At 35.0% G+C, this 26,620-nt stretch overlaps 1 protein-coding gene across 3 annotated transcripts in view; it reads right to left on the bottom strand.

Moving 5' to 3' along the window:
* The window catches only part of LOC149796194 (mucolipin-3-like), a 35,067-nt gene extending 13,537 nt beyond the window's left edge, over positions 1 to 21,530 (bottom strand). For 2 of the 3 annotated variants that reach the window (XM_089964205.1, XM_089964203.1), the window contains exons 1-9: positions 21,425 to 21,530; positions 13,044 to 13,120; positions 12,014 to 12,186; positions 11,157 to 11,348; positions 9,024 to 9,171; positions 7,821 to 7,926; positions 5,361 to 5,451; positions 4,234 to 4,333; positions 1,209 to 1,318 (exon numbers count right to left, since the gene is read on the bottom strand). In XM_089964205.1, coding sequence (XP_089820331.1) covers positions 1,209 to 1,318; positions 4,234 to 4,333; positions 5,361 to 5,451; positions 7,821 to 7,926; positions 9,024 to 9,135 — 519 coding nt within the window. In that variant the 5' untranslated portion in view covers positions 9,136 to 9,171; positions 11,157 to 11,348; positions 12,014 to 12,186; positions 13,044 to 13,120; positions 21,425 to 21,530. Of the gene's footprint in view, positions 1 to 1,208; positions 1,319 to 4,233; positions 4,334 to 5,360; positions 5,452 to 7,820; positions 7,927 to 9,023; positions 9,172 to 11,156; positions 11,349 to 12,009; positions 12,187 to 13,043; positions 13,121 to 21,424 lie in introns of all 3 variants that reach the window. The other variant, XM_089964204.1, reaches the window with a different exon arrangement.
* Between the last annotated feature and the right edge of the window lie 5,090 nt (positions 21,531 to 26,620).

Genomic DNA, 26,620 nt, shown 5'->3' with positions numbered 1-26,620 from the left:
GACATTGAATTAGTATTTTCGTTTCTTTCAAGTTTGACTTGACACTATTGAAATTGAAGATCACTTTATTCATCATTACGAAAGAATTGAAATTAGTGAAAGGGTTTACATTAATACAGAAATTTCTCTTGTATTTATAGTATCCAGTTAATAAAATTTATAACACTAAAGTTCACAAATATAATTTCCTTGAACTTATGCAAAGTTTGACAAATGACTACTGAAACGTTTGAAAACTGACACAACTTACATTTTGTTTACTTGTAATACGATGGATGGACAGCTTTTAAAATCAAAAATTGGTTTCACGTGGTATCAACCTTGAGGATTATATACTATTGTATAACCAAAGAAACATTAACATGCATAGAAACACCTGTATCAACCCCTCTGTATACTTTAGGGTAATCAATGAAACGTCAACATACATAGAAACACCTGTATCAACCCCTCTATAGGAATACATAGAGTAATCCATGAAACATTAACATGCATAGAAACGCCTGTATCAACTCCTCTGTATACTTTAGGGTAATTAATGGAACATTAACATACATGGAAACACCTGTATGAACTCTTCTATAGGAATTTATACTTTAGGGTAATCCATGGAACATTAACATTTATAGAAACACTTCTATAGGAATTTATACTTTAGGGTAATCCATGGAACATTAACATGCATAGAAACACCTATATCACCCCCTCTATAGTAATATAATCTTTAGAGTAATCAAAGAAACGTTAACATGCATAGAAAACCTGTATCAACCGCTCTATAGGATTACATACTTTAGGGTAATCAATGGAACATTGACATGTATAGAAACACCAGTATCAGCCCTTCTATAGGAATATATTCGTTAGGGTAACCAAAGAAATGTTAACATGCACAGAAACACCTGTATCAACCTTTATATAGGAACAATTACTTCTGTTTAATGAATGAAACATTAATATGCATGAACATGGTTTGATGTTTAATCCTTTAAGTCAATATTTGGTGTAGGAAACAAGTATTTTAACATTATTAGTCACCAATCTCTAATATTATACCTACCTCCTAATAAAAAAAGAAATCAATTGAAGATGTGTGCTTACCTACCCACCTTACATTTTTCACATTAACCCTGAAACACACATATTATTTTTGGCCTAAAATATAATTTATTTTTAACACTAAAATGCATCACGATAATATAACTCACATAACAGAGGTAGATTCCTACTGTGATATCTGCTAGCACAGCGACAAGTGATATCAAGGAGAAAATGATCACTACGATTAACATGTGGAATTCCAGTATGGTTTCCGTATCTGAAAGAGAGATATTGAAAACAACTAGGACTGTATTCCTACTAAAGATATAGTTGCATTAGGACTGTATCCCTACTAAAGGTATAGTCGCATTAGGACTGTATCCCTACTATAGGTATAGTTGCATTAGGACTGTATCCCTACTAAAGGTATAGTTGCATTAGGACAGTATTCCTACTAAAGGTACAGTTGCATTAGGACTGTATCCCTACTAAAGGTATAGTTGCATTAGGACAGTATTCCTACTAAAGGTATAGTTGCATTAGGACTGTATCCCTACTAAAGGTATAGTCGCATTAGGACTGTATCCCTACTAAAGGTATAGTTGCATTAGGACAGTATTCCTACTAAAGGTATAGTTGCATTAGGACTGTATCCCTACTAAAGGTATAGTCGCATTTGGACTGTATTCCTACTAAAGGTATAGTTGCATTAGGACTGTATCCCTACTAAAGGTATAGTCGCATTAGGACTGTATCCCTACTAAAGGTATAGTCGCATTTGGACTGTATTCCTACTAAAGGTATAGTCGCATTAGGACTGTATCCCTACTAAAGGTATAGTTGCATTAGGACTGTATCCCTACTAAAGGTATAGTCGCATTTGGACTGTATTCCTACTAAAGGTATAGTTGCATTAGGACTGTATTCCTACTAAAGGTATAGTCGCATTTGGACTGTATTCCTACTAAAGGTATAGTCGCATTAGGACTGTATTCCTACTAAAGGTATAGTCGCATTTGGACTGTATCCCTACTAAAGGTATAGTTGCATTAGGACTGTATCCCTACTAAAGGTATAGTCGCATTTGGACTGTATTCCTACTAAAGGTATAGTCGCATTAGGACTGTATCCCTACTAAAGGTATAGTCGCATTTGGACTGTATCCCTACTAAAGGTATAGTTGCATTAGGACTGTATTCCTACTAAAGGTATAGTCGCATTTGGACTGTATTCCTACTAAAGGTATAGTCGCATTTGGACTGTATCCCTACTAAAGGTATAGTTGCATTAGGACTGTATTCCTACTAAAGGTATAGTTGCATTAGGACTGTATCCCTACTAAAGGTATAGTTTCATTAGGACTGTATCCCTACTAAAGGTATAGTTGCATTTAACTCGTGTTTTCATTACGATACCAAACTTTGACAGCGTTAACTTCCAAAATATTTTTACTTAAAGGTCATGCTTAGTATCACCTAAGGTGTCTGTTGATTGTGTATTCAGTGATGTTTACATTGTATATAATAGCATTTGTATGTTTTAGTTCTTTCAATGATGACAAACCCGTAAAGACGCTTTCTGGATAAAGTGAATATGCATAGGTTATTACACTTTATTTACTGATAATGCAAGTATAAAGTGAATATACATAGGTTATTACACTATATATACTGATAATACAAGCATTTAACCAATAACATACTTTTCTCCGTAATCAAAGTATTAGCAATAATTAAATGTGTCGTCTTTTCATGCCGATAACCATTACATGTTACGGGAGAAAGAAATAAATGTATATCAAACATCAAATTTCATGTTTTATACATCGTATGAAACACTTAATTCAGTAATACCTATAACTAAAAAACACAGTATAAATGGAAAAAAAGTAAACTAAATTGTTTGCCGGCAAAGAACATTTTCTGAATGTTTAGGCAGAAATATTGCTCCCAGTGATGGAACACAAGTATCAGAGAGTCAGAGGTGTGATAGATTAACGCTATGGGAACTGACACGTGAGATTTGAACAACGACCACAGGTCATAGTCTAATTAATGCGTTAAGACATATAAGACGTAATAAGTATTTTAACATGTTATAAGTAATTTTTGCACTTTAACTGCAATTTCAATGTTTAATAAGTAAAATTAACATGCTCGAAATAACGCATTAGTAACTAACGAGGAGCTGACGTGACTCAGTTGCATACCGGATTTAAGACCAGAGCGGTGCGGTTCGAATCATGTGCAGACCAGGAAAGGTCATCCTGTACAAAATAATTTATTCGAAATGCCTCGACAAGATAAAACCATTCATGTGTTGATTGATCGTTAAATAGCAAGTTAAATAGCAAGTCAAACAAAGAAGCAATCACGTTAAAATTAGGTGTTAGATACATTCTGAGAGGGTTTGACAAGCGTTTTTTTCATGGGATGAATCTACAATCTTCTTTAAAATATCTAACTCCCTAGAAATAATTTTTCAGCGAGGTAGTACAATGTCCGAGCGTGTTAGAAATATATTTTAACATACTAGAAGCATTTAACGCATTGGAAAATGTATGCGTTAGAGACAAAAGGTTTGTATATCTGATAATATGATGTTTTTTTTTCAGTAAATAATAAGATTATTCAATTAAAAGATCGGACCACGAATATTTTGCTTAATATAAATTTGAATAAACCCTGTTTTCCGAGATAAAAGCATATTATTCCTTACGTACCATCATTAATAATAAAAATAGTTTCTAATGCATTTAATTTTGATATGATCATTTTCCCCTAATAATGACTTTAAGAGGAACTATTGTATTACCAATAAATAAATTATCATAAGCGTCTTTAAGAGAAACTATTGTATTACCAATAAATAAAGTATCATACGCGCCTTGATGTTTAAGATCATCGTTGATTTAGTTGTAATAAGTGTGGAATTGACTCATAAAAAAACCGCGTTAGTTCCTACAAGAAGACACTTTTAACTATCACCTTCTTTAAAGGTAATCTTTACCAAGGTTTTTTTTTATTGTATTCGTTTATTATTAGCTACTCATAAATCTAATAGATCTTAAACATTTTGGTATGACTTAGCCAGCTTATACTTGATGCTCATTGCTACCAACACAGCAGTTTCCTCATCTAAATCAGCACATTTGAATTACCTATGCAAAAAGACCAAAGTTTTTAGCCTTACCTGGTAAGTCCACGTTGATATCTTTGCAGCTTACTTGGCTGGTATCTGTTTTCAAATCGTTCAAGGCGTGACCATTGTTATCTTTGTCAGTAAAAGATATCTGAAAACATCGAATATATCTAGACGTAATCCATCTTAAACAAAATACGAGAATGACATTTGCAGTTGGTGAACACATTCGATTTGCTCTGTTAATACCGTTTGTCCTACCTAAACATAAGCAAATTTTATTTTGCAACAACAATACTCTCAAATGATTCCATTCATCATCAAAATCATTGGGGTCGAAAACAGTATAAGCACCGAGTAAATCGCCTGTTCGAACGAAGCCATGAAATTAAGAGCAGTTTCTGATTGGATAAAGTTAAGAGCAGCTTCTGACTGGATGAAATCCGGAAAGTGGGGATCCAAGCGATTCATGTGATGATCAGCCAGTGTACATTTCAGTAAATACTTCCCAAAGAAGACCGAACTTTTCATGACAAAGTGTTAAGCACTCTTTAACACCTCAGCATGCTTATCATCTCTGAGTACGGCAGATATTGGGGGGGGGGGGGGGGGGCGGGGGTGATCTGGATTTTGAACGTAGCTACAACATTTTTTCAGTCATATCGCTACGATGTCTGCAGGGTGCTAGTTGATAGTGATGTCTAGCACTGGGGCATCATGTCGCAGACATGTAGCATGATGTCCCATCTAGTCACATTATCCTGACACCAGGCCCACCAGTCCTAATACCAACCTCTTAATGCTGAGCGCCAACCCACGACCTCCGGTATCCGAGGCGGACGCTCTTACCACTAGGCCACCGGAGTGGTGCAGATATTGGTGAAATTATTCGGTAGATATTGGGGATATTGGGGAAAGAAAGGTTCAAACGGTTCGTGCGGATGATTAGTCAGTGTACATTTAAACATGCTTCACAAATTAGACCCAACCTTTGGAATTAAAGGAACATGCTCTCTCTGTAACGCCTAGTTATCTGCGGAAGGTATGTATGAGTCTACGGTAGATATGCATGACGGCATTCTAATGTTTTTGATAAAATTAATTTAAAAAAACATATATTCACACCCGACTGTCTCTTAAAGGAAGAAGAACTAAATTTACGATGAATTTTTACTCACGGTTCCCTGTATGCTGAGACATCGATCGCTTCCAGTCAAACTGTCAAATCTCAATGAAAATAGATGAAACGTCAAGCTGATCTTCACAAAGCTACAAAAAGAGACACAGGTAATAAAAAGAAAGACAAGAAGGCAGTTTGAAAGTTTAAAAGTTGCAGAAGGTCTGTTTTGGCACTGCTTTTTATTTTACAGATCCGTAAAAAATGAGGCACATCCTTATGACAGGTTGCAGGAGTGAAAAATAAAAATGAAACCCTCAAACATTCAGTTTTATTTTGCTCCTCAAGCTTTCCTGTTCCCAAAACAATTTAAGTATATTTTACTTAATCTTGATGCATATTTTGTATAATAACACTTTGGAGAAAGCTATAGCTGCATTCACTCTCAAAACAAAGTTTAAGTTGAAAGGTAATGACAATATATAAAACAATTGTCATAGTTTGAAAATTCATCCTGATTTATGTCATTATGACATGGACATGTCTTTGACCATGTCACTTCAAAAACAAGTCCAGCAGAAAGTATACGTTGTATAAATTTTAACTGATAGGAATACTTTGATCACAATAATGTACTTATAGGTATGTAAAAGTACTTAGTCAATTGTCTCTTATAAAAGCTATTTGATGTTAGTAGTTTCTAAAACTGTACCTGAAAATGAAAAAATTGAAAACATTTCCAATCTAATTTGAAAAGGACATATAACTGTACATGAAAGCACATACACATGTACCTTCCCACCATGGTGTTTATACAAACTACAACAGTCACTCGTGTTACGGATGAGCAATTTCAACTACACAACTACAGGTATAGCGGTTACTTCATGTACAATGTGACTTTTCGGGACTCTATTTATTAGAAAAAGTCATTACAATGTATATTTTCTTCTGGCTCATGTTAGGTCGTATGACCAAAATACGTTGTGTAATGACCAAGAAAGTATGTAAACCTTGACCGTGTTATTTGAAAGTTGAGCCATTACAATGCATGTGGAATGGGTTTATTATGAAATTTCGGAACGAAACCAATGTACGCTACAATATTGATTGGCAATAATGATTTGATATGAACTATAAGGTCTTATTGGATTAGACATTTACATGTTTTTATGAATTAAATACAGATGCTGTTAAGTGATACAAAGCAATGAAATATAGGCAATATAAAAACTACGTCCCAGAAAACGTTGCTTTGGACATTACAATTCAACTGCGTTTTTTTTTAATAGTGCAGCTTCTAATGAGAAAAATACAACGTTTTATGCAGGTAGGACGTGTAGGTGACGCGCAATTCTAACATCCATTAGGCTGTACAAAATGACCTTAACGATGAAAATGCCAACAGGGATATTGAAGAACCGCTGCTTTGATCGATGTAGGCAAGTTGAAATTAGGATATGGGGATATCAGAGGTTTTGGAGTCAACTTGTCATTACGGCGAAAGCTCATCCGCTTAACTTGTATCACTACCTGAAAGCTGCAATTTTCGAATATATGAGTCTCACTTCAGTCATGTGGACATACATTACTGGGTATCTCCACAAAAAGCACAGGGCGAAGCAGATTGTTTGAGTGACCTTTGCAGCTACTCTCTACACGTATTTGGCCGGAAATACGATTTTTACACGTCTTGGCTCTCCAGCCAAAACCCTCAAGTGATTTAGCTATCACAAAATGAGACAGCTTTGTCAGGTTTCTATTCTCATCATTGGACTCAGTTATGAGAAGTCTTGGACGACTTCTTTGATTGAAACGAGTTTCCTTGTCCGAGTTGCTGGTTGAATTATTCATGGCCCTTGTAAGACCGGGTCTCACATTATTGGTTAAAGTTTTAGGTGGTTCTCCCATAGTGGTGTAATAAATAATTAGTTGCATATGCTCCTCACCAGTCTCGGAGCCAAAAGACGGGACAGAGACATACGCCAATTCACTCGAGGAAAGGACAACTTTTATTCAGCCGATACTTTATAAGGTTTGAAGAACAAAAACAAAACGGTGTTGCTTTAATCACAAATGTGAAGTTTGAACAACATGCAAAACAGCTAAATTAAGATAAAGAAGACGCTAGAGTGTTGCATCGGATCAGCAACCTTCGGCCTTACCTCTACTGAACTACAAGTATCCTTTCCTCCAACAACATGGGATGCAATCCACACAATCGCCTCCTCCAGCATCCTGGGGAGCAATCCACTCAGTCGTCTCCTATGACATACAATGACGACGCATCGGATCTATTCTTCAACCATGAACTCGTAGGTTGTATCAATAATCAATTAATCATAAACTCAGCAATTTAATATAAATTTTGTTGTGAATGTCAGTATTACAAAAAAGGTTACATTTGTATTACTTTTTATATTGAGGTCTTCATCAAACATTCAAACACGAGCAATTATAACAACTATATGCGAATTATGTAATAAAAGAATTCTTCGTTGCTACTACATTTATGATTTACCTCTTCAGAGCCGAGGATTCGTTTATGTTATTGTTTTTCAAGTCGGCCAAAATGTCGTAGCTATAGCTTTGACCATCAAATTTAGGCTTGGATTTCAAACATACATCTGAAACAGAAACATTTCAAAAACTATAGTCGTGTTCCAGTAAGATGTAGATGAGGTTCTGTTATTACAAGTGTTTTATCACAATGCACTAAATTTTGGTGTTTGCGCCTGGATAACTGCTCGTCTCGCACCTCCGATGTCCCAGGTTTAGTTTTCTGTTCCGACAAGGTTCTTGTTATTCATCTAAGTTTGGTGGATTTCTTAAACGTTTGTCTTTACGTCATTTATCAAGCTATCTATAACTGTCATTCCAGTTGCTAATATCTGCTATAAAAATAAAGTAAAATAATTAGAATTTGGTAGGTTAAATGGAATCAGACTAACATTTTTGCGGATTTTTCAACGATCAGTGATTATTCATGCGTAGTTTATTAACTACATACATGGAAATAACATGGCTTTGGAAGTGTCTGCACAATGTAACTTGGTATACCCATAATGTTCGCATAAGGGACACAAAATACATAGATGTCTGTAAAGTGAGAGAAAACAAAATGGGCTTGATGAAAATATTGACTTAACTTAATCTAAGCAATCTAGCAGAACTAGAGGCGTTACAAGTGATTGTGCATCCATGTGAATTTTCTACACTGTCCTACAACAAATGTAGTTCAATAAACACAAATTGAATATGATGTTCATTATCTTTAGAAATAATTAAAACAATTATGCTAATCAAACATTTTTCGCCATTATTAATGTAACCAGGGAACAGATAGACTATGCTTTATACCAATGATGCAAAAGTACAATAAGTGAGGTGAAAGTACCGTAGTACTAATTACCTTGGCGAAGCTACCACTATACGATGTCATCAATTAGATGCTTTGTTTTGCTTTAGGTCGTTTTGCATATAATAAGACTCTAAAACACATCATGGTAACATGTGTATTTTAAGTCGTGTAAATACCATATATGCATATTATATGTATGCTGTATCACTGTTATATCACTCGTTGTATACATTTTTCATTAAAACGAAATTCAGCAAATAAACTCGTGGTATATATATATATATATATATATATATATATATATATATATATATATATATATATATATATATATATATATATAACAACCGAGATCATATGTACCGTGTATTTCTGCTTTATGATTGCCATGACCCAACTGAACTCTGTTGTACGTAAAGTAGTTCACACAGAACGTAACTGCACGAACATCAGTAACGTTATTTTCTTCAAGCATGTATATGCCAACTGCATCATTCGGAGAACTATAATACTGTAAATAAAATGGCGGACGATCAGAAGTTGTTGTGTAAAGAATAAGATATAAAAGTATGAGAGCAGGTAATACTGATCTATCCATAGCAATATTTTCCTAGAAATACTAAACACTTTATTGCTTTGTCAAAAATTAATATGACACAAACTTATTAACTTCAATAGTAGTCAGAATTCGATATATTTTCTTTTTTAATTTGCATGATTCTTTGGTTCTTTCTTTTTGTTTATGTGGATTGGTGTTCTTAATTTCATCTTTACCACTAGTTTACACAGTTCATCATTCTGAACGTTAACATGTTAAATATTGACATCACATTTCATTGTATGACCCTTGACTGGATAAACGCGTTTGGACGGGAAACGTGAAAGAATAAACACAGAAGCAACAAACCCAGATTTCACTGTGTTTTTCTTCTGCTGTTTTTGTATTAGTCATAACTTCATCGACGTTAATTGACTACAAAGAAAATATGCGTTATACCCACACACGTTCAGGCAAATCTTCAGTGGCAGAATTAAAGAACGAAAGGTTAAGCCTGCTGTTTTTGTACGTTTAGTCGTACTTAAAACTTTTTCTTTTTGTGATATTGTTTTCACAAAGGACGAGTACTTTAATTTAAAAATAAAACCTTTCTTCTGCAAATGACTGTTGTTGTAGGCACTGAAACGGAAATAAAAGGCTTCAAAATTAAAATGTTCATGCCGTTTCTTTTTTACTATGGGCAAACCAGAGAATAATTTAGATATTGCGATCGAAAAGATTCGCGATGCTATTCTGGATTACACCGCTTATTTAGGGTGTATGCGCTAGTTAGTACAATATTTTGGATCGGCGTAATATCACACTCCTGGCTGATGTTACGGAACTTGACCACGGTGCGGGGTACAGAACAAGAGACAGACATAAAGGGCAATAGAAAACAGGGAAAGACAGAGTCAATTGAGGTTCACCAACGACCCCTTGGGTTACGCGATTGATCATTATGATGAGTATGATGATGATGATGATGATGATATAAATATATATATATATATATATATATATATATATATATATATATATATATATATATATATATATATATATATATATATATATATATACACTTTGTATCAGCAATAATAGAAACCCTATTTATGTGTAGTACAATGCAATATAATGCAGTGCAATATTGTAAACATTGTTTATCGGATGTGTTGAATAAATGCATACATTTAACAGGGACGAACCGATGAAGGAATTTTCTTCCATAACAAAAAATATGAAAAACTTGCTGCCACATTTTAAAATCCTATGTCACATATTTACTTTGTTATTCTGAAAGACAGCTTGTTGGCAGAAATTGGTGCTCAGTTTGATGGAGACAGTACCTAATGTAATGCACACCATTTCGACGAATCGGAACTTTTGTCTAAATGTCTTTAAGTTTTGTTGGGAAAAAATCACGTGCATACTGACTATTTTGCTGACAAGATGAGAACATAAAGAAAGTACATACTGTCATCTTCAAAATAATTTGGTCAGTATTGAACAAATGAAAGATGTGTTTTACGATTTAAATGTTGCATTTTTTAAAGAGTATGAAACAATAAATGTTGGTGAATTGGTGCAACTTTAATTGTCGGAGCTACAATTGCATGCATGTCTTGATAGAAACAATTCGTCTGGCTGCCATTATCAGCTTGTCAATGCTGCTAAGTCCAGCGAGCAACACCAGTGTGTAATTCCTCAGAAGTGCTTGTTTGTTAGCTTTTGAAGGATGCGGCATATTTAACCATGCCCTTTTAAAATCAAAAAAGTATACAGTAGTATCTACATGAATAAATTAAAATTAGAATTGACTAATACATGACATGATATTAAAATAAAAATATACATAGGACCACAAAAGAAAAGCAACCAACAAAAGCGATACAATAAACTGCCTAGATATACTCTAAAAGCACGCTTGTGTAATGGATGGTCATAGGCATCCCCACCTTTTCTACAGCAAAGCTGATGTGCTTCGTCAGGTCATCGAACGTATAAATAGCATATTTTCCGCCGGAGGGAGGCTATGGCGGCACTTCCATACCGGTGTCCCAGTTGGACAACAGAAGATGGTGCAGAGTTGTGCGACCGCGATCATCCAGGTCTTGGAACCGAGCTCTTTGATTACCAAAATCCAGTATCTATGAAAAATAAAAAATCATCTATCTAATTAATGTTGATTAGGAATACTATAAAAAAGGATTTGTAGCTTAGCAGTCAGAAGAAATATGTGCCAACATTTTCAGTTCTTACACTCTCTACGTGTTAATTGTCGTATATGTGTTAAATAAAATTGAGTTCTGCCAGGAAAAAGAACAATCCCAAACAGACCATTATCCAGACTTTACACTCATTTGTTCACAGAACAAAAATGTTTTGAGTTTTTCTGCTTTATTAGACATATGTCGAGCATAAACTAGGTAGGAATAAAAACGAATCAGTTTATACAATACCCTATGTTGACCCTTTTCATTGACGAATTGACATAATAGATTCAGTTGCATTTGGGATATATTCTTACGTGAAACTTTTGTCATTTTCAAATGTCTAGTTTATTTAATAATAACGTCCAAATGAGACCTGCATTTTATATGAGCTCCTCGTTCTTGCTGTAGGTAACTAAATGGGTTTGTCTTGTGGAGGGTGACCTAACACATTTAAATCGTCAACAATGCTTTTTGAGTTGTTCTCTCTTTCCAACCATCCGCTTACTCAAACACTCTTCACCGTTTTCGTTCTCTTCAGATTTTGTTTTTCTCATGTAGAAAACGTTGTTGAAACTAGCGTAGTATAAAAATGTACCTACCTGCGTCGTTATCAAAGCAGTTTTTGCAATCTGTATTATTGCCATCAGAAAGTAAATCAGGTTGATATAGCATTTATGGTCCTTCCATTTGACAGCCGAGTAGAGGTACAAACGTAGACGACTTCGCAGCCTCCTCCCCTCTTCGTCTTTGTCGTTTGCTTCTTGTCCGTTCACTAAGTTAAAGAACAAAATCAATTTTGCGAAAAACATTCATTACACAAAATATTGTTAACTGATCTATTGACTTTTCTACTCGAATTCACTACAATGTAAAACTGTTTGGAGTTTCTTGTGAAATGTGCGTACATGTCAAGTTTAGGTGAAGCAAGTTCGGAAACATTCTGAGGAAACTTATCAAGCTTTATCAATGTCAATACGCATATGTTTAAATGGGAAAGGAACGTAGTTGTTTGATGACCAAGACGAAGACATTAGCGCAAGATTGGCAAACTGGTTGTTCAACTGTCCACTGGAATCCTGGAAGAGCAGTAATCGATTCAGAGTTGTCATAACGTCAGATCAGTCTGTCAGTACGTTGAAGGTGCACATATATAAACAAACTTAGACCCGTATACCCTACATTTTTGTTATGCTTAACAGTAATCAGGATATGGTGTGATTCATATTGTAATAATTAGTGTGGATAACTTTGTGAAGCAGAGATACGTGTTCGGTATGTTTGGAAACTGATAATATCATATTACGTGGAATTATCTAGCACATTTCTTCTGTAGGTGGTTGGCTCTAAGAACTTAATTTGGTTTGACTCACGGTCATATGCGACTTCTTATATCGATTTACAAATAATGTGGAAGGCAACGCATATAAAGTAAAAACAACATTTAATAAGAAAATAGCATTTTGTCTAAAGATATAAAAAAATCATCCAACCCATATTTAATGCAGTCAGATCATATCACAATTTGGTTTATTTGTGAAATAGTATACTTCAGACATGTATTAGTACTGGTAAAGCTATATAAGAAGAAGAAAAATGGTAATGATGTTGATGATAAAAAACAGTCATTACCTCCATCGTCGTCGTCGCTTGGGGATCTTCAAAAAATATTGTTTTCACTACACGTAAATGTTCCAAATGACGAAAACCTGCACAGAAGGATAACAAAAGAAACAGTAACGACGATCCTTAAAAAGGAAGCATTGTGTTTGAGAACCATAACAGAGGTACAAAGCGTGATATTGTGGTTTGCCATGAAACTTTGATAACCGACATCCGGTGAGACCTCATACTATTCACTCGTATTAAATTGGACAGATTGTGTTGACAAATAGACTCGAATATAGATATAACCATGCATTTTCTTACTGTGTAAGATTCACGGACATGAACATTTAAAAGTTGTTCATACCCATGTCTTATTCATCTACGTACAACGTTTACAAAATAATTTTCTTTTTAAATCTTCATTTTTACGGGTTCGATCAGCAATTTGATCTAGATAACTTAGTTTTTATCCTACTTTATACAAGTAAATTCGGCAACTTGATTTAAATAACTTTATTTTAATTACCCTTTATGCGGGATTGGTCGGCATAAATGAACGCCACTGAACCTGATTATGATTTACAGCTCTGGGGTAGGACCTAACTGGTTACAAAAGTAATGATTTTCACTGGTTCTACAGCCGTGAGGATTTGCAGTATTAATGGTATTCTGTGGATTCATAAGAGTTGCCGTAGTTATAATTTGCTAGTCATCATCACAGTAGAACTCACTGTGCCCTGTACAAGATCTATTTTGAAGAAATCGGTATGAAAGGTTTCGCAAGTTTTGCATACGTCTTCCAGGGATAGACTTCGTTCATTTTGTTTCTCACTAAGTCAGTGGTATTGTCACATTGGAGTCTTTCTCAAAAATCAACTGAAGATTATTATTATTATTATTATTATTATTATTATTATTATTATCTTTTTAGTACATTACTGCAAACTGCAGTATTATTTGCAATTTGGGATTAAAGGAATCCGTCTAAAATATATAGACCGCTTCTTGAAATAAACCTTGTATCGTTAGTCATTCTTTGTGAGTGTGGCTATTTTAATTAAGAAACAGAATCGTTTTCGGTAGATGAAGCGTACTTTATGTTCAACTCTGTCCAATTTTTTTTCCTTCAAAATCTAAAATCACGTGAACTTTCTCAGGTGAGCTTCTCGTGATCACGGAAATAAATGCTAATTCATTTTAATATCACATTATGGTCCAAACACCTAAAAATAGCCACATGAAAGGATATGCGTATGATGCTCCAGTATGCTACCGTTTCGGTCCAAAATGCACAAGATGTCATAAAGTTGTTCCTGATTGGTTCAGACTAGTGATGACGAAATTATGCAAAATGTTCTCGTTTCTGAAATTTTTCTTTAATTATTTTATTTTCTATTCTTATTTTTCTTGCTGCTGCTGCTTGCTTTTCTTTTTGTTTGTGTTAGGGTTGTCCTTTTTGTTTGTATGTATGTTTTGTTTTGTTTTGTTACGGATGTAACTACATTATTGTTAGAGTAAGGACAGAGAGGTTGGTCTGTCTGGAACCTACCCATTTACGCGTTAAAACTTCCTTCTCCGTTTCAGATGTCAAGTTACAAACAGTAGAGAGAGAGAGAGAGAGAGAGAGAGAGCTGTTCGAAACGTTCCAGTTCCATTTTCTTTTTCGGCTTCTGTCGAAGTTCCAGCCGTCATCTCTTCTACCTCAATCCCGTTTCCGTTCATTTCTTAGTTACTGTTGTTGGTAGACTGGATGTATGGCCATGAACACAAAAATTAATATTTCTAGAAACCTAATAAACTGATTATCATTCTTTGAACTAATTTCGTTTGAAAACGTTAGAACTTTGTCCCAAGCACAAAAATCTTAAAATGATCCTTTGTTTCAAGATCACAATCAAAAAAACCACAAAAGTAGTCTCTCTCGTCTTCATTACCACCATCACAAATGTCACCGTATAAAAGACATAGAAAACACATAAAACGCACATGCATATAATAATCACATTTATATAAAATTATTTATGTACAACTAACACATATCCATGGTCTGCTTCCTAAAGTGATTAAAATGTTTACATATAGTTTGTAAAAATACTTTTCTTGCACATATCATACTTTATCCTTGCACTCTTCACACTAACGCTGCCGTACTTCAAATTGATTAAAATCTGTACATTAAAATAATAACTTGCACTATGTACAAGGGAATCAAGATTTCACACGAGTAAATATTCAACACACGCTTTATCAATGAATGCCTTTCTCTCTCTATAGTGTGTGTGTGTGTGTGTGTATGTGTGTGTGTCAAAATTAAAGACTCATTTTTACGATTTCTAACTAATTGAAAGTAGATTTCATACGCTTTTAAACGTGTTGTAAGAAAGCAGAATTGCTCATACCGGAAGATATCAAGTTCTGTAGTTTAAATTTATATGACTTTAGAGGAACCAAGAAGTGAAACTTTAAAAATGAATAGCTTTGTTGATCGTTTGTATTTCACATGGAATTTTCTTACCTATTACAGTACCGAGCACAACTGTACACTCAATATGGAGGCTTTGATAACATCGGGTTACAGATGTTTATGTCATATGTCATGGTTTCGTATCGACTAGGAAGAAGACCAAGACGTTAAGATGGATCCAGTTTCCGAAAGAACTTTATAATGACACCTTGTCAACAGAATAATTTGTCCTTGTGTTAATTATGTTCGAATTGTTATCAAATTATTATGAGTACGGTTTGTATTTAAAATATTTAGGATAGATATAAAAATATTTATCCCATTTTAGAGAGAATTTTATGGGTACATATTGTTCTCACAAATCTTAGCAAATCAAAATGTTGATCAAATTTCAGACAAATGCTTATAGGTGTAAATCTTTTAGTGCCATCTAGTGCTAACATTTTTAGAGCACGTTGTTCTTGCAAATATTTACTTATCTAAATGAGTATCTAGTATCAGAGAGAACTTTATAAAAACACGTTGTTCTCACAACAATTTGCAGGTATTAAAATGTTTATCTCATATTAAATAGACCTTTTTTATACATTATCCTGTGAATAAAACAGCTATGTTTAAATTTCTAAATTGCTATCACTTCACTTTTTTAAAAAAAAAAATTGTTTATAGGAAAGGTTTGGCTTATGACTAGTACAAGTTTCACTGAAAACCTGATTATGTTCAAATGACCCTCGCCTTACCTGCAGGTGTGAGGATACGCTGTGCTGGTAGGTTTTACACTTCAAATGCCTTTTACCATTCTCATTCTTCTGGATTTAATGCATTACAGAAAACCTCTGATCACACACCTTAAACTGGATTTCGAAACGGTCTTTGATATGGTTTGTGTTGCATGTGGGTATACGAAAGAGCAATGCTTCCACTACAGTCCAAGTGCGATGGGAATCAGTCAAAGGTTTTGGCACAAACTTTAGTGTAATTGGAAGTCAGATTGATCATAGTGACCTACTACGGACATAGTTACAATATCTTGTACTTTCTATTAATGCATTCCTACTTTATGTAGTTATATATGCCAAAATGTCCTTTATAAAATTAACCTTGCTGCTTAATCAGGCACATCTGTGCTTGTCTAGACATTATTACACTCAGGAAAAAGATAAGCAACAATGAAATAACTTAAAAACTATTAATGTTCATTAAAAACCAAAGCTATCGAAAAAGAGTTGTACCATTTAACATACCAAATGTGTCAATATCATTCTTAGAGTATAATAAATTTGAATGACAGAATCAAAACATAGTGTTATTTGTTTTGAAAGTATGCTTTCAAGAAATGTGCAAAATGTAAATAGGCTAAAAAGATATATTTAAAAACTCTACAGTATGCTGCTTCAGTAATTAAAATCCATACAATGACCAACAAATGCAACAGACAGCGAATGATAGTTGTACTACATTACTACTGCAAGTAATTTGTCATGTTACAAATGTCTGAGAGAGCACAACACATTAGTGAGCTAACACTTAATCATAACAATTTCGATTTACATTCCCAGAAGGCAGTTATAATGCAGAAGAAAATGCCATGAGCTTCCACTTTGTACCTCATAGAGAGCCAGTGTGACTAACATTCCAATTCATAACATGACGTGTTCGATTACTGTTCAGTCCAGCTATTGTCATCTGGCAAGGTCTGTTCTTGGGCTAGGCACCTTTCTCGCATTTTGTCAGCGTTAAATAGTTATTTATATGCTGATGTGTCCTTTAACACCAATGAATCACTTGAACGTAAGATAACGGATAGGCATTACTGAGTTCATCTCAGATATTGTGATAAACAATCAACATGACAGGTACTTCAGATGAAGCGTACTGTTTGTTCCAGTTATTTTTGGATGTTTTAGTCATTGGGTTCAGAAAGAGGTGAATGTAAGAAATGCAAACTGCAGCAGTTATATTAGTGAATTAATAATTTTCATCATTTATTATAAGTTACGATTGAATTGTTAAGTATCGAAATTTATTATATTATTCATTGGTTATTTTGCTTTATTCAGTCATACATCATATCGTCATGTTCCAATGACAAGCGTAAGGGCCATATTAATATAAATGAAAATCAGTTGTATGACAATCCAAAATTGTTTGAAGCAAAATATAGCCCAAATTCCTACAGTACTAATTACCAACCTGTTTATTTTCAAGCCTTAATTGTAAATATTACAAGCATGTTGTCTGTATTTCCTTACCACCATAATCTAGCTATCTTCTTGTTTAATATACCAACAAAAAAAAAACTTTTGCAATGCCGTGAAGGTTTTAATAACGACACAATCTTCCTGCTGGAATTTTTTTTAAATATGTCTTTTGTTAGAAAGTTCTTACTTTACTTGGATACAAAACATCTGAACATTGAAAGTATAAACCCTGGACGCTTTCATTTGCCAAGCCTTGTAAAGAGCTAAATATATATCATGATAACCTTGTTGCCGGTTTGTTGACAACGTAACATGCATACACGAAAAAGAAACTGAAAAATACCCCAATACATTTGGTTATTATCTTGTCTTCATCTACAAATGGACATACAATTAATAGTCTTCCATAAGCTCTACTAGCCTCAACAAGAATATGCAAATAATCGATAGTCAAAAATATGTTTTGCATACAACACCAAAATTAAAGAGTAAACATTAAAATGTTTGTGTGATACTCGCAAGCATTCTCTAATCATCACCATCATCATCATCATTATCACTTTTGTCTTTCCTTACCTACAAATTAAATGGAGGACTTGTCATTTTGCGTAGTAAGCCTGCTAAAATTTAGTTTCAAATATGTAAAGGATCCGCACAAGAAAACTGTGAACTGAAACTTTAATGCTGCAAATAGTTAATATGAGTATCATATCAGTTACCTAACTGTTGTAATGAAATTACAAGAATTCATAACTTCCTGAATTTTATGCGCAAAATATATTGTGCATCTTGTCTAATTTAGATGCCACAATATAGATCATTTTGTACCAGCTCTGAACATCTTTAATCACGGATAATTTACATTGATTTCTAAAATAAAAATCATGAGTATAAACGTTATTTTAAAATCATAAATATAAACGTCATTTAAATTCCGCAAAGTCACTTTCATGATAATTATACACTAAATTCATAATTAGTTGATGTTGTAAAGTTCATGTGATAGAAAGGTGATTGATCCTTTTTGATGTGAACCTAGATACATGTGATTTGGAAATTCCGACCAAATTATTACGTGTGGGTAAAGAATATACAGTTGCGTATTCAAGCTGCATGTATAAGCAAACTTCTAAATGCGTATAAGCAAACTTCTAAATGCGTATAAGCAAACTTCTAAATGCGTATACGCTTTTGTTCTGTCACTATTCTTATCCATAAGTCAGGTGAATATTGAAAGGCTCAAGATGGTCAGAAATGATGGGAAAATGCATTGATGTTTGAATGGAATTTTCATTTCACGCCTCAAATATCACTACAGAACAGCTTAAAGCACTCCAATATTGACAGTCTCAAAAATATAAATATTTACCAAAATTAATGAAGTTTAATATGTATGTTACAGAGTCCAAATTTTAGATATTTGTTGTCTTGATTATGGAAGTATCTCCCATAAATAACTTTCACGACTATAGCATGAGTAGTTTCTGAGATATTATCAAAAATGCCAAAATGACCGAAATCAAAATAGAGGTCGCAGTGAACTACTTTAATAGGGATAGCATATCAATCAAGGAGACTAGCCTCATGACCACGTTTCGTGACTTTACTTTGAAAAGTGCTTGAGCAAATGAGGATAAAGCTAAATTTATCAAAATCAAAATATGTCAGGCGTGACCGACTTTCTTAAAATTGGTTTAGTACAAAAAGTGGTGCGTCCGATGATAAAGTGAAATTACCGTACTAGAAATAATGCGTGAGAAATCATTGTATATGCAAAAACTGCAGGATGAGACCAAATTGACAGTTTCAGAGGAATGGTCTAATGCTATTTAAGATTCATTCAATGAACACATTTTGATGGTTCTACTATAAAAGGTTTATTTGCAAAAATTCGCATGATACAATAAAGTATGCTTTAAATATAGGTCACATTGATTACTTCCATCATAGGTTTCAACCTCCACCCAATCGTCAAAATGCATTATATCCTTAGCTATAATGTTGATATTCTGTTTTACTATTTTCTAACCTAAATAAATTAGTCGCCCAAGACTGAAGATGAAAAGATGTAGGCATGAACAGCTTAATGCCTCAAAACTTTAACCAAGTTGGGTCGCCAATGCCTGCGCCAGGGTTAGTACGTAAACTGTCCCTTTGAACAGTAGAACTAAAACAAGTCTTTGTCATTTTTTCATGTTTTCAAAAACAAAATCACCCTGATTATAGTTAGGATCGAAATCAGCAGCATCCCAATACTAGCCTCAAAGACAAATATGTACCCTTGATAGAACTTGCAAAAATAAAGTCCCACCTATATACATTATCCCGACACCAGGCCGACCAGTCCTAACACTAACCTCTTAGTGCTGAGCGCCAAGCGAGGCAGCTGTTAGTACCATTTTTGTAAGTCTTTGGTATGACTCGGCCGGGGATCGAACCGACGACCTCCCGCATACGAGGCGGACGCTCTAACCACTAGGCCACTGAGAATTGTATCCATCAGTGAAACATTCTGATAACAAGTGCTTTAAATTAAATGTAATAAATGTCAACTGTATAATTATGGTGTAGTGTTTTAAATGTTTATTTGACTTTTTACCTTGGCAATGTAAATCTTACATGTCTGAAAGTTGTTTATTTCAATTTTATCCTTCGGAATGTACTGAACCCACCAAGAGTAAGAAAACAACAAGAAAGCAAAACGTTACGACACACGAATTTCTTTTCCTTTATAAATATGACACATATAGGTAAATATGCTTTGCTTCAAAAAATTTAGACTACATAATTGTAATCTGTTTCAATGCTAGTGATTGAAATATGTTTTCCCTCGCTGTATTGTGACATTTATTTTTGATGAACCAACAACAGTCAAGTTATTACATTTTATGTTTGCTTCATTAATTCTCTTCATGGTTTAGTATTTGTAACAGTAGCATTTGTTTTATAGGAACAAGTACTTAGTCTTTCTCGATTCATTTGTTTATCTGTCCATGTGGGCTGACAAATTGATGTGCTTACCTGGTAATCTTCCCTATTGCACCAGAACTCTGTCTCTGTCTCTATCTCTCTCTCTCTCTCTCTCTCTCTCTCTCGCTATATATATATATATATATATATATATATATATATATATATATATATATATATATATATATACAGTTCCTTGACAATATACATAAATATTTTATACAATGCACGCAGGCTATGTTGCCCCGGTGTTTCATGAAAAAAAGGTTATGTAAGAGAAGCAACATACAAAAAAGCCAGTATCCTACCAGACATCAATCCAGTTTCATCTCTATTTCTTCATAACTCAAATAGGAATGTGACGAATGAATGGTTTTGTCAACAATCAATTGGCCCATTAATTGAATAATACGATGCCTCAAACGATTTTCCTTCATTTTCGTGCTTTATTCGTGGATTCAAGGGAGGCCAGTTCTCTACTGCATGAATTACTGCAGAGCCTTAAGCAAACACTGACCCGGAAAATACATCACTAAAATATTTAAATATATGATTAAATCACACAATAACAAATTCGGACCTTAAACGTTGTATACTAAGAAAACTTTAAATATGCACTTCGGAACTTTCAATTTTGACACTGAACTTTTTTTGTGTTTTGGGACTTATTGTAGCCTTTGTGTATGATCATGCGTTGAGTTGCGAAATTTGGTTCACACCTATTTAGTATAAGCCTTAATTTAGTATTAAAAAGGATGGGGGGAACATACCTCGTAGTGATGATCCTTTTCTGGTCACAACCGAAACGTTGGTAATGATGACAGAAAACCCACTACTTTATACACGCGCAGAATGTTCTCGACTATTGCATTTTATTGCATAAAGCTGGAAGATTTCTGTCATGCGTGAAGATAATATTTACCAGCATTAGCTATGACAATGCCCCTATATTGTTTCCAGATTAAATGATCTTTACTACAATTTCATGCTGTACTGTAAAATGAGCCGTCTTAAAAAGTATATATTTACTTCCTTCTTCAGACTGAAGTTAATAGAGCACAATATTTATAGACCCTAGAAAACAATTCGTACCTACATGGATTCTAATAAATTAGTAAAAATGAGGTATGACACACTTTTGTGATCGCCCTGCTGACCCCATGAGTTTGTACTTAAGGTAGCATGATGAAGTAAAGAGCCGTGGAGATCATTACCTATACTGTTTATGTTAGATGAAACCGCGATGGTTTACTGAATTAGACTACTGCGTATGGTTATATAGTGATAATGGAACAAACATTGACGCAAATATTTTAAAAAAAGTATCAGCAAATATATGACCAAGAAGAAAATAGATTAATGGTAGCAGCTTATGGAAACTACCATTAATGGCTAGAGGACACACGGTACTAATGGTATGAAAAAATGGGAACCAGCCTGGAAATCGGTGAACCTAAAATAGAGTATATATATATATATATATATATATATATATATATATATATATATATATATATATATATATATATATATATATATATATGGGTTAAAAGCTGACCATGATTGGTTAATAATGTAAGTTATGTTGTAGGAAAAAGAATCTTTTGAAAGCTTATCCTAGTTGTAAGTGAAAAAAATAGAGACATTGTTTTATTGATGGAATTTCAGTCCTTTAACAGTCTTGAGTTTGGAACACTCATTGCTAAAATTAGCACCTGACTCTTTGGTGCGGAATTGAAAGCACTTGTTTCAAACACATGCAGGTCCAGAAAATGCCGCGGGTCTTATCTTTTCCTCTACACAGAAGCTGACATCCAGGATTAATCTATACTGATAAATATTTGATCATGAGCACTCAAAAAATTAAGTTATTGAATTTTTAATATCATGGTGTTTGCATAGGTCTACTATGGGAACTGAATTAGTACCTTGAGTCCTAGAAACAGCTTCGGCGATGGGTTGTTGCCCTTTTTCCAATGTGGATGATTTGCTGGATAGAACAATGACACCCCATGAACCGTTCTCTTCTTCGACGTTACCAAGTTGTTGGAGTGGTTTGTTTGCGCCGGTGATCAGAGAATGCACTGGGTGCGTTCTCGATGGTAAAATAGTGGGTAATGATATCTGTATCAAGGACATCCCCGGCTTGCGCTACTCACCTGGTGGTTATATTATTACTGACAAGATAGTGGAATTGGAATTTAAATGTCCCTTTTGTCGTCATGTGAGCAAGCTAGCCGAATATTATTTGCCTCAGCTATTATCCAAATTAGATGTTTCCCCAGTAGCTGATCATGGTTGACTGATCAACGCGGTTTTCCGCAAATGTAGGATGCACCAGTGGGATTTTAACCCGTGGTATGATTTTAAAAACTTGCACTGAGTGGATTATGATGGTACAAGGATCCTTCAATCGTTACAGGAATTATTTCCTTTTTCGGTGAAGACAAAATGATTCTGCCTACGGATTGGGCTTCCTCGGACGAAGCTGCGCTGTACAAATAAATCTTAGATTCTCACCACAGAGTTCACAATGTTTTTACGGTCTTATACCTTACCGATGTTTTTTTGTGTGATGTCACTGATCATCATGGGAAGTTACATCCAGATGAGCACACTGTAGCTATATTGCCGTATAAACTTTTTGCTGCTTATTTCATCACGTTGACTGAATCCCGTACCAGGAAGTGATCCATCGCTCTGTAACAAAAATATGTAACACGAAACGTCGTATTAGAGATAACACAGAAATGGTAGTAGTATAAATAATGGCAAATTGGAGAACCCACCCGGTGTTTGACAAGTATGAAAGTGACGAGGATGGTAATGTGAAGCATAAAGAGCGAAACATGTTGTTGTTTAAAATATACATAATTGGGCATATTCCATGATCTCAGTCAAGAGAGCACACATAAAACAAGCATTTGTTTGCTACACCATCTCGTATCAGAGTGTAACAGAGGGACCACACAGCATGGTTATGCTATCGATAATCGACTTGACAATCTCGAACTTGTGACCCAGTCTAAAAATAGTATAAGATGCCTTGGTGACAAGATCGCGAGCGATGCCAACGATTCTGGTTATCTTGCTGCAAACAATATGTTGATCAAATCATCAAATGCGGATAAAAGTTTAAATGAGATCGTCCACTGTAAAAAGTTGAGAACATTTAAGACCCCGGTTAGTGGGTTCTGCCGAAAACGTTTAACCTGAAAATGTTGCATTTTAGAGACGGTGCTGATAAGAAAAAATCCGAGAATAGTTGTGCTAACGTACAATGTTGTCCATGTGGTTTCTGATAATTCACCGCTGGTGGATAGGTTTTCATCCATGTCTACTTATCCAGTTATTGTACTTAAGACTCAGCGCATTATCAACCTGGGCATGACTTTCGGCATGAGACTCTTCGTTTTTAGCCACGAATGGTGTTGTGGGTAAATCGCTCAGGATATTTTCCCTATGCTCAAATTTCCTGTCAGCGTTCCTCCATTTGTATTTAACTTAGTATTGTCATACACTTTTACTCGAGACCACATTGTGATAGCTTTATCAACTGGATCAAGACCACTATCGCCAGGATTTAAAATATTTTCCCGGACATGTTATGGTCACCTGTCATTGTTACACTGAACAGCGAAATTTTTTATTCACATGGCTATGCAAGACTGTACATGTTTAATCGACGCTGTCCAACGTGGACGCAGTAACGATTCGTTGTCCGCTCATGTTAAGTTCACCGGTCATAGTATCCTAATTTTAATCGACCTTATTGCTGACATCACCACTAGAATCGATAACGCTTTCGCATTCGATGATATTGCCAAACACGGAGTAACTGAAGTGATTTATAAGAGTAAGCTAATATAAACGATCATACCGGTTTAATTGTATCCTTCACGTTTTGCATTTTGTTAACTATTTGTTATTAATATAACATGAACAATAATAATTTTGACTCAGAGAACGTGACTAAACCGCGACATGAGTTTTTATTACCTGATTGCCATTATATGATCATATGGTTCACAGGTCGTGGTAATACCAACCTGCTTATGAATATGCTGCAACGATCAGAGCCCACATCCCCGCTACTCTGTACCTACACTGGCTCTCCATTCGATCCAGAATCAAACACAAAATTTGTTCTCTTTGTTACGTTTCACTGATGGACTTCAGTCCAACATACATACCAGACCTCACCTATGTGTACACACCAGCATGATACTTACGCATCTCTTACGCATCTCTTCTGACAGTCGTATACTCATTATTCCCACTATGTAAACGAAGTCATATGGACAACATTCTTTCGCATACCAGGGCCTAGCAACGTGGAATGAATTGCCGACTGAATTTAGACACAAAGACACAGTGATCCCATTCAAGAGTGCTCTCAAAACTCACTTATTTCGACTGCAAGAACAAACTTAAAGCCTAATAATGTTTCCTACCTTAAATATTTTCAGCATGATTTTTATGTTTTCTAATTTCATGATGTTTATTTTTGTAATAATATCATTATATGTTTTTTATCTTATAGGTGTTGTCTAATGTTGTAAAGCGCTTAGAGCTTCTAAAGAGTAGGCGCTATACAAAGTCCTCATTATTATTATTATTATTATTATTATTATTATTATCATTATTATTAAAATACGACACACCAACCGTGTATATGCTAAACCCAGGTCAGGATAAATACCGCGCGTTATCCATCCGATTTTAATGAAATGCTTAAATCCGCTACTGAATCCCAGGATGTGATCACAATAAGCGAACTGGACGAGATCATTCCAGTCAAGCTTCTGGCGCCATCTCCGGATCCACTCACAAAGCGACATCAAGAAGAGGGACTTCCCGGACGGGGGTGAATCAGTCGCCCGGTGTGCAGACACAGTGACTTATATCGCCGAGATCCATCATTACCAGCTCGCTGGGGACATGAGTTTAAGAACCATCAGAAAAATGGCTCGTGGTGGGCTCGCGCGCCGTACGTTCGTCGTGTCAGCGCGCCAACATGGCTCCAACAGGTAAACGAGAATACCCGGTCACGTTATGGTTAAGCAAACCGCAGTTAGAAGGAAACGATAACATCATGGTCACCTTGCAGCAGCGTAACAAAATCATGAAACACAGTGTTGGTAGTACTGGGGTCACGTTTAAAATGTCTGCGACGCAGGCAAAAAAGACAGAGTGGTTTTCTAACGCTCATTTCTTTGTTAGCGAGTTGGGCAAGCAAGATGCTACCAGGGTTACTCGGAAAAATATTTGGATTTAATGGCATATTTTACAAAGATCCTCTATAAGTGCCATTGTGCTGTGGTCAGCATCGACGAAGTAGAAGATGGAGTGATCTAAGAGCATTTGTTTCCTGTTAGCCATATTAGCGAAGGGTGAGAATCATAGGCGCAGGCAAATGAAAATATTACTCATCGAGCAACAACAACGATACTTAGAAACAAATGATGGGCCTTTTTACATAAAAATGTTGATGAGATGCAGCACGAGTTGTACGAACATACGGCGGTTCATCGAGCGCGACACCATATATCAACAAGATTGTAGTTGCACAAAATTCTAATAATACTACAAATTAAACAATTATCGATATTAATATGCACCATGGCAACAGTACCTTATCTACGTCGTAGGAAGGTGTTTCCTGGCTACTACCCGATTTACAACGCTGTGATAGACGATGATGAGACCACGCTTCATGAGCGTGCATATTTATCTGAAATTATGCTCAGACGCATGCTCAACGCTAATTTAGCGATGCATCGGGGTATTAAAATCACTTTTTCAGTCGCAGTCGGGTACACCAGGTTAGACCGTACATTCCACACTGACGTTAGTTACGTGTGGGAAATTATTTTGTTGCTTCCACTAAAAGTTGACCAATGCACCAGAAAAGGATCCGGTTGAATGATCTCTGGTATCATCAGTGCAGATCGTATCATGTCCTG

Source organism: Sinohyriopsis cumingii, chromosome 7, assembly GCF_028554795.1.
Source record: "Sinohyriopsis cumingii isolate HCF-2022 chromosome 7, ASM2855479v2, whole genome shotgun sequence".
In the NCBI taxonomy this organism is placed as follows: domain Eukaryota; kingdom Metazoa; phylum Mollusca; class Bivalvia; order Unionida; family Unionidae; genus Sinohyriopsis; species Sinohyriopsis cumingii.
Note: the sequence above shows the minus strand (reverse complement) of the source record. Positions and strands in the feature narration are given on the sequence as shown.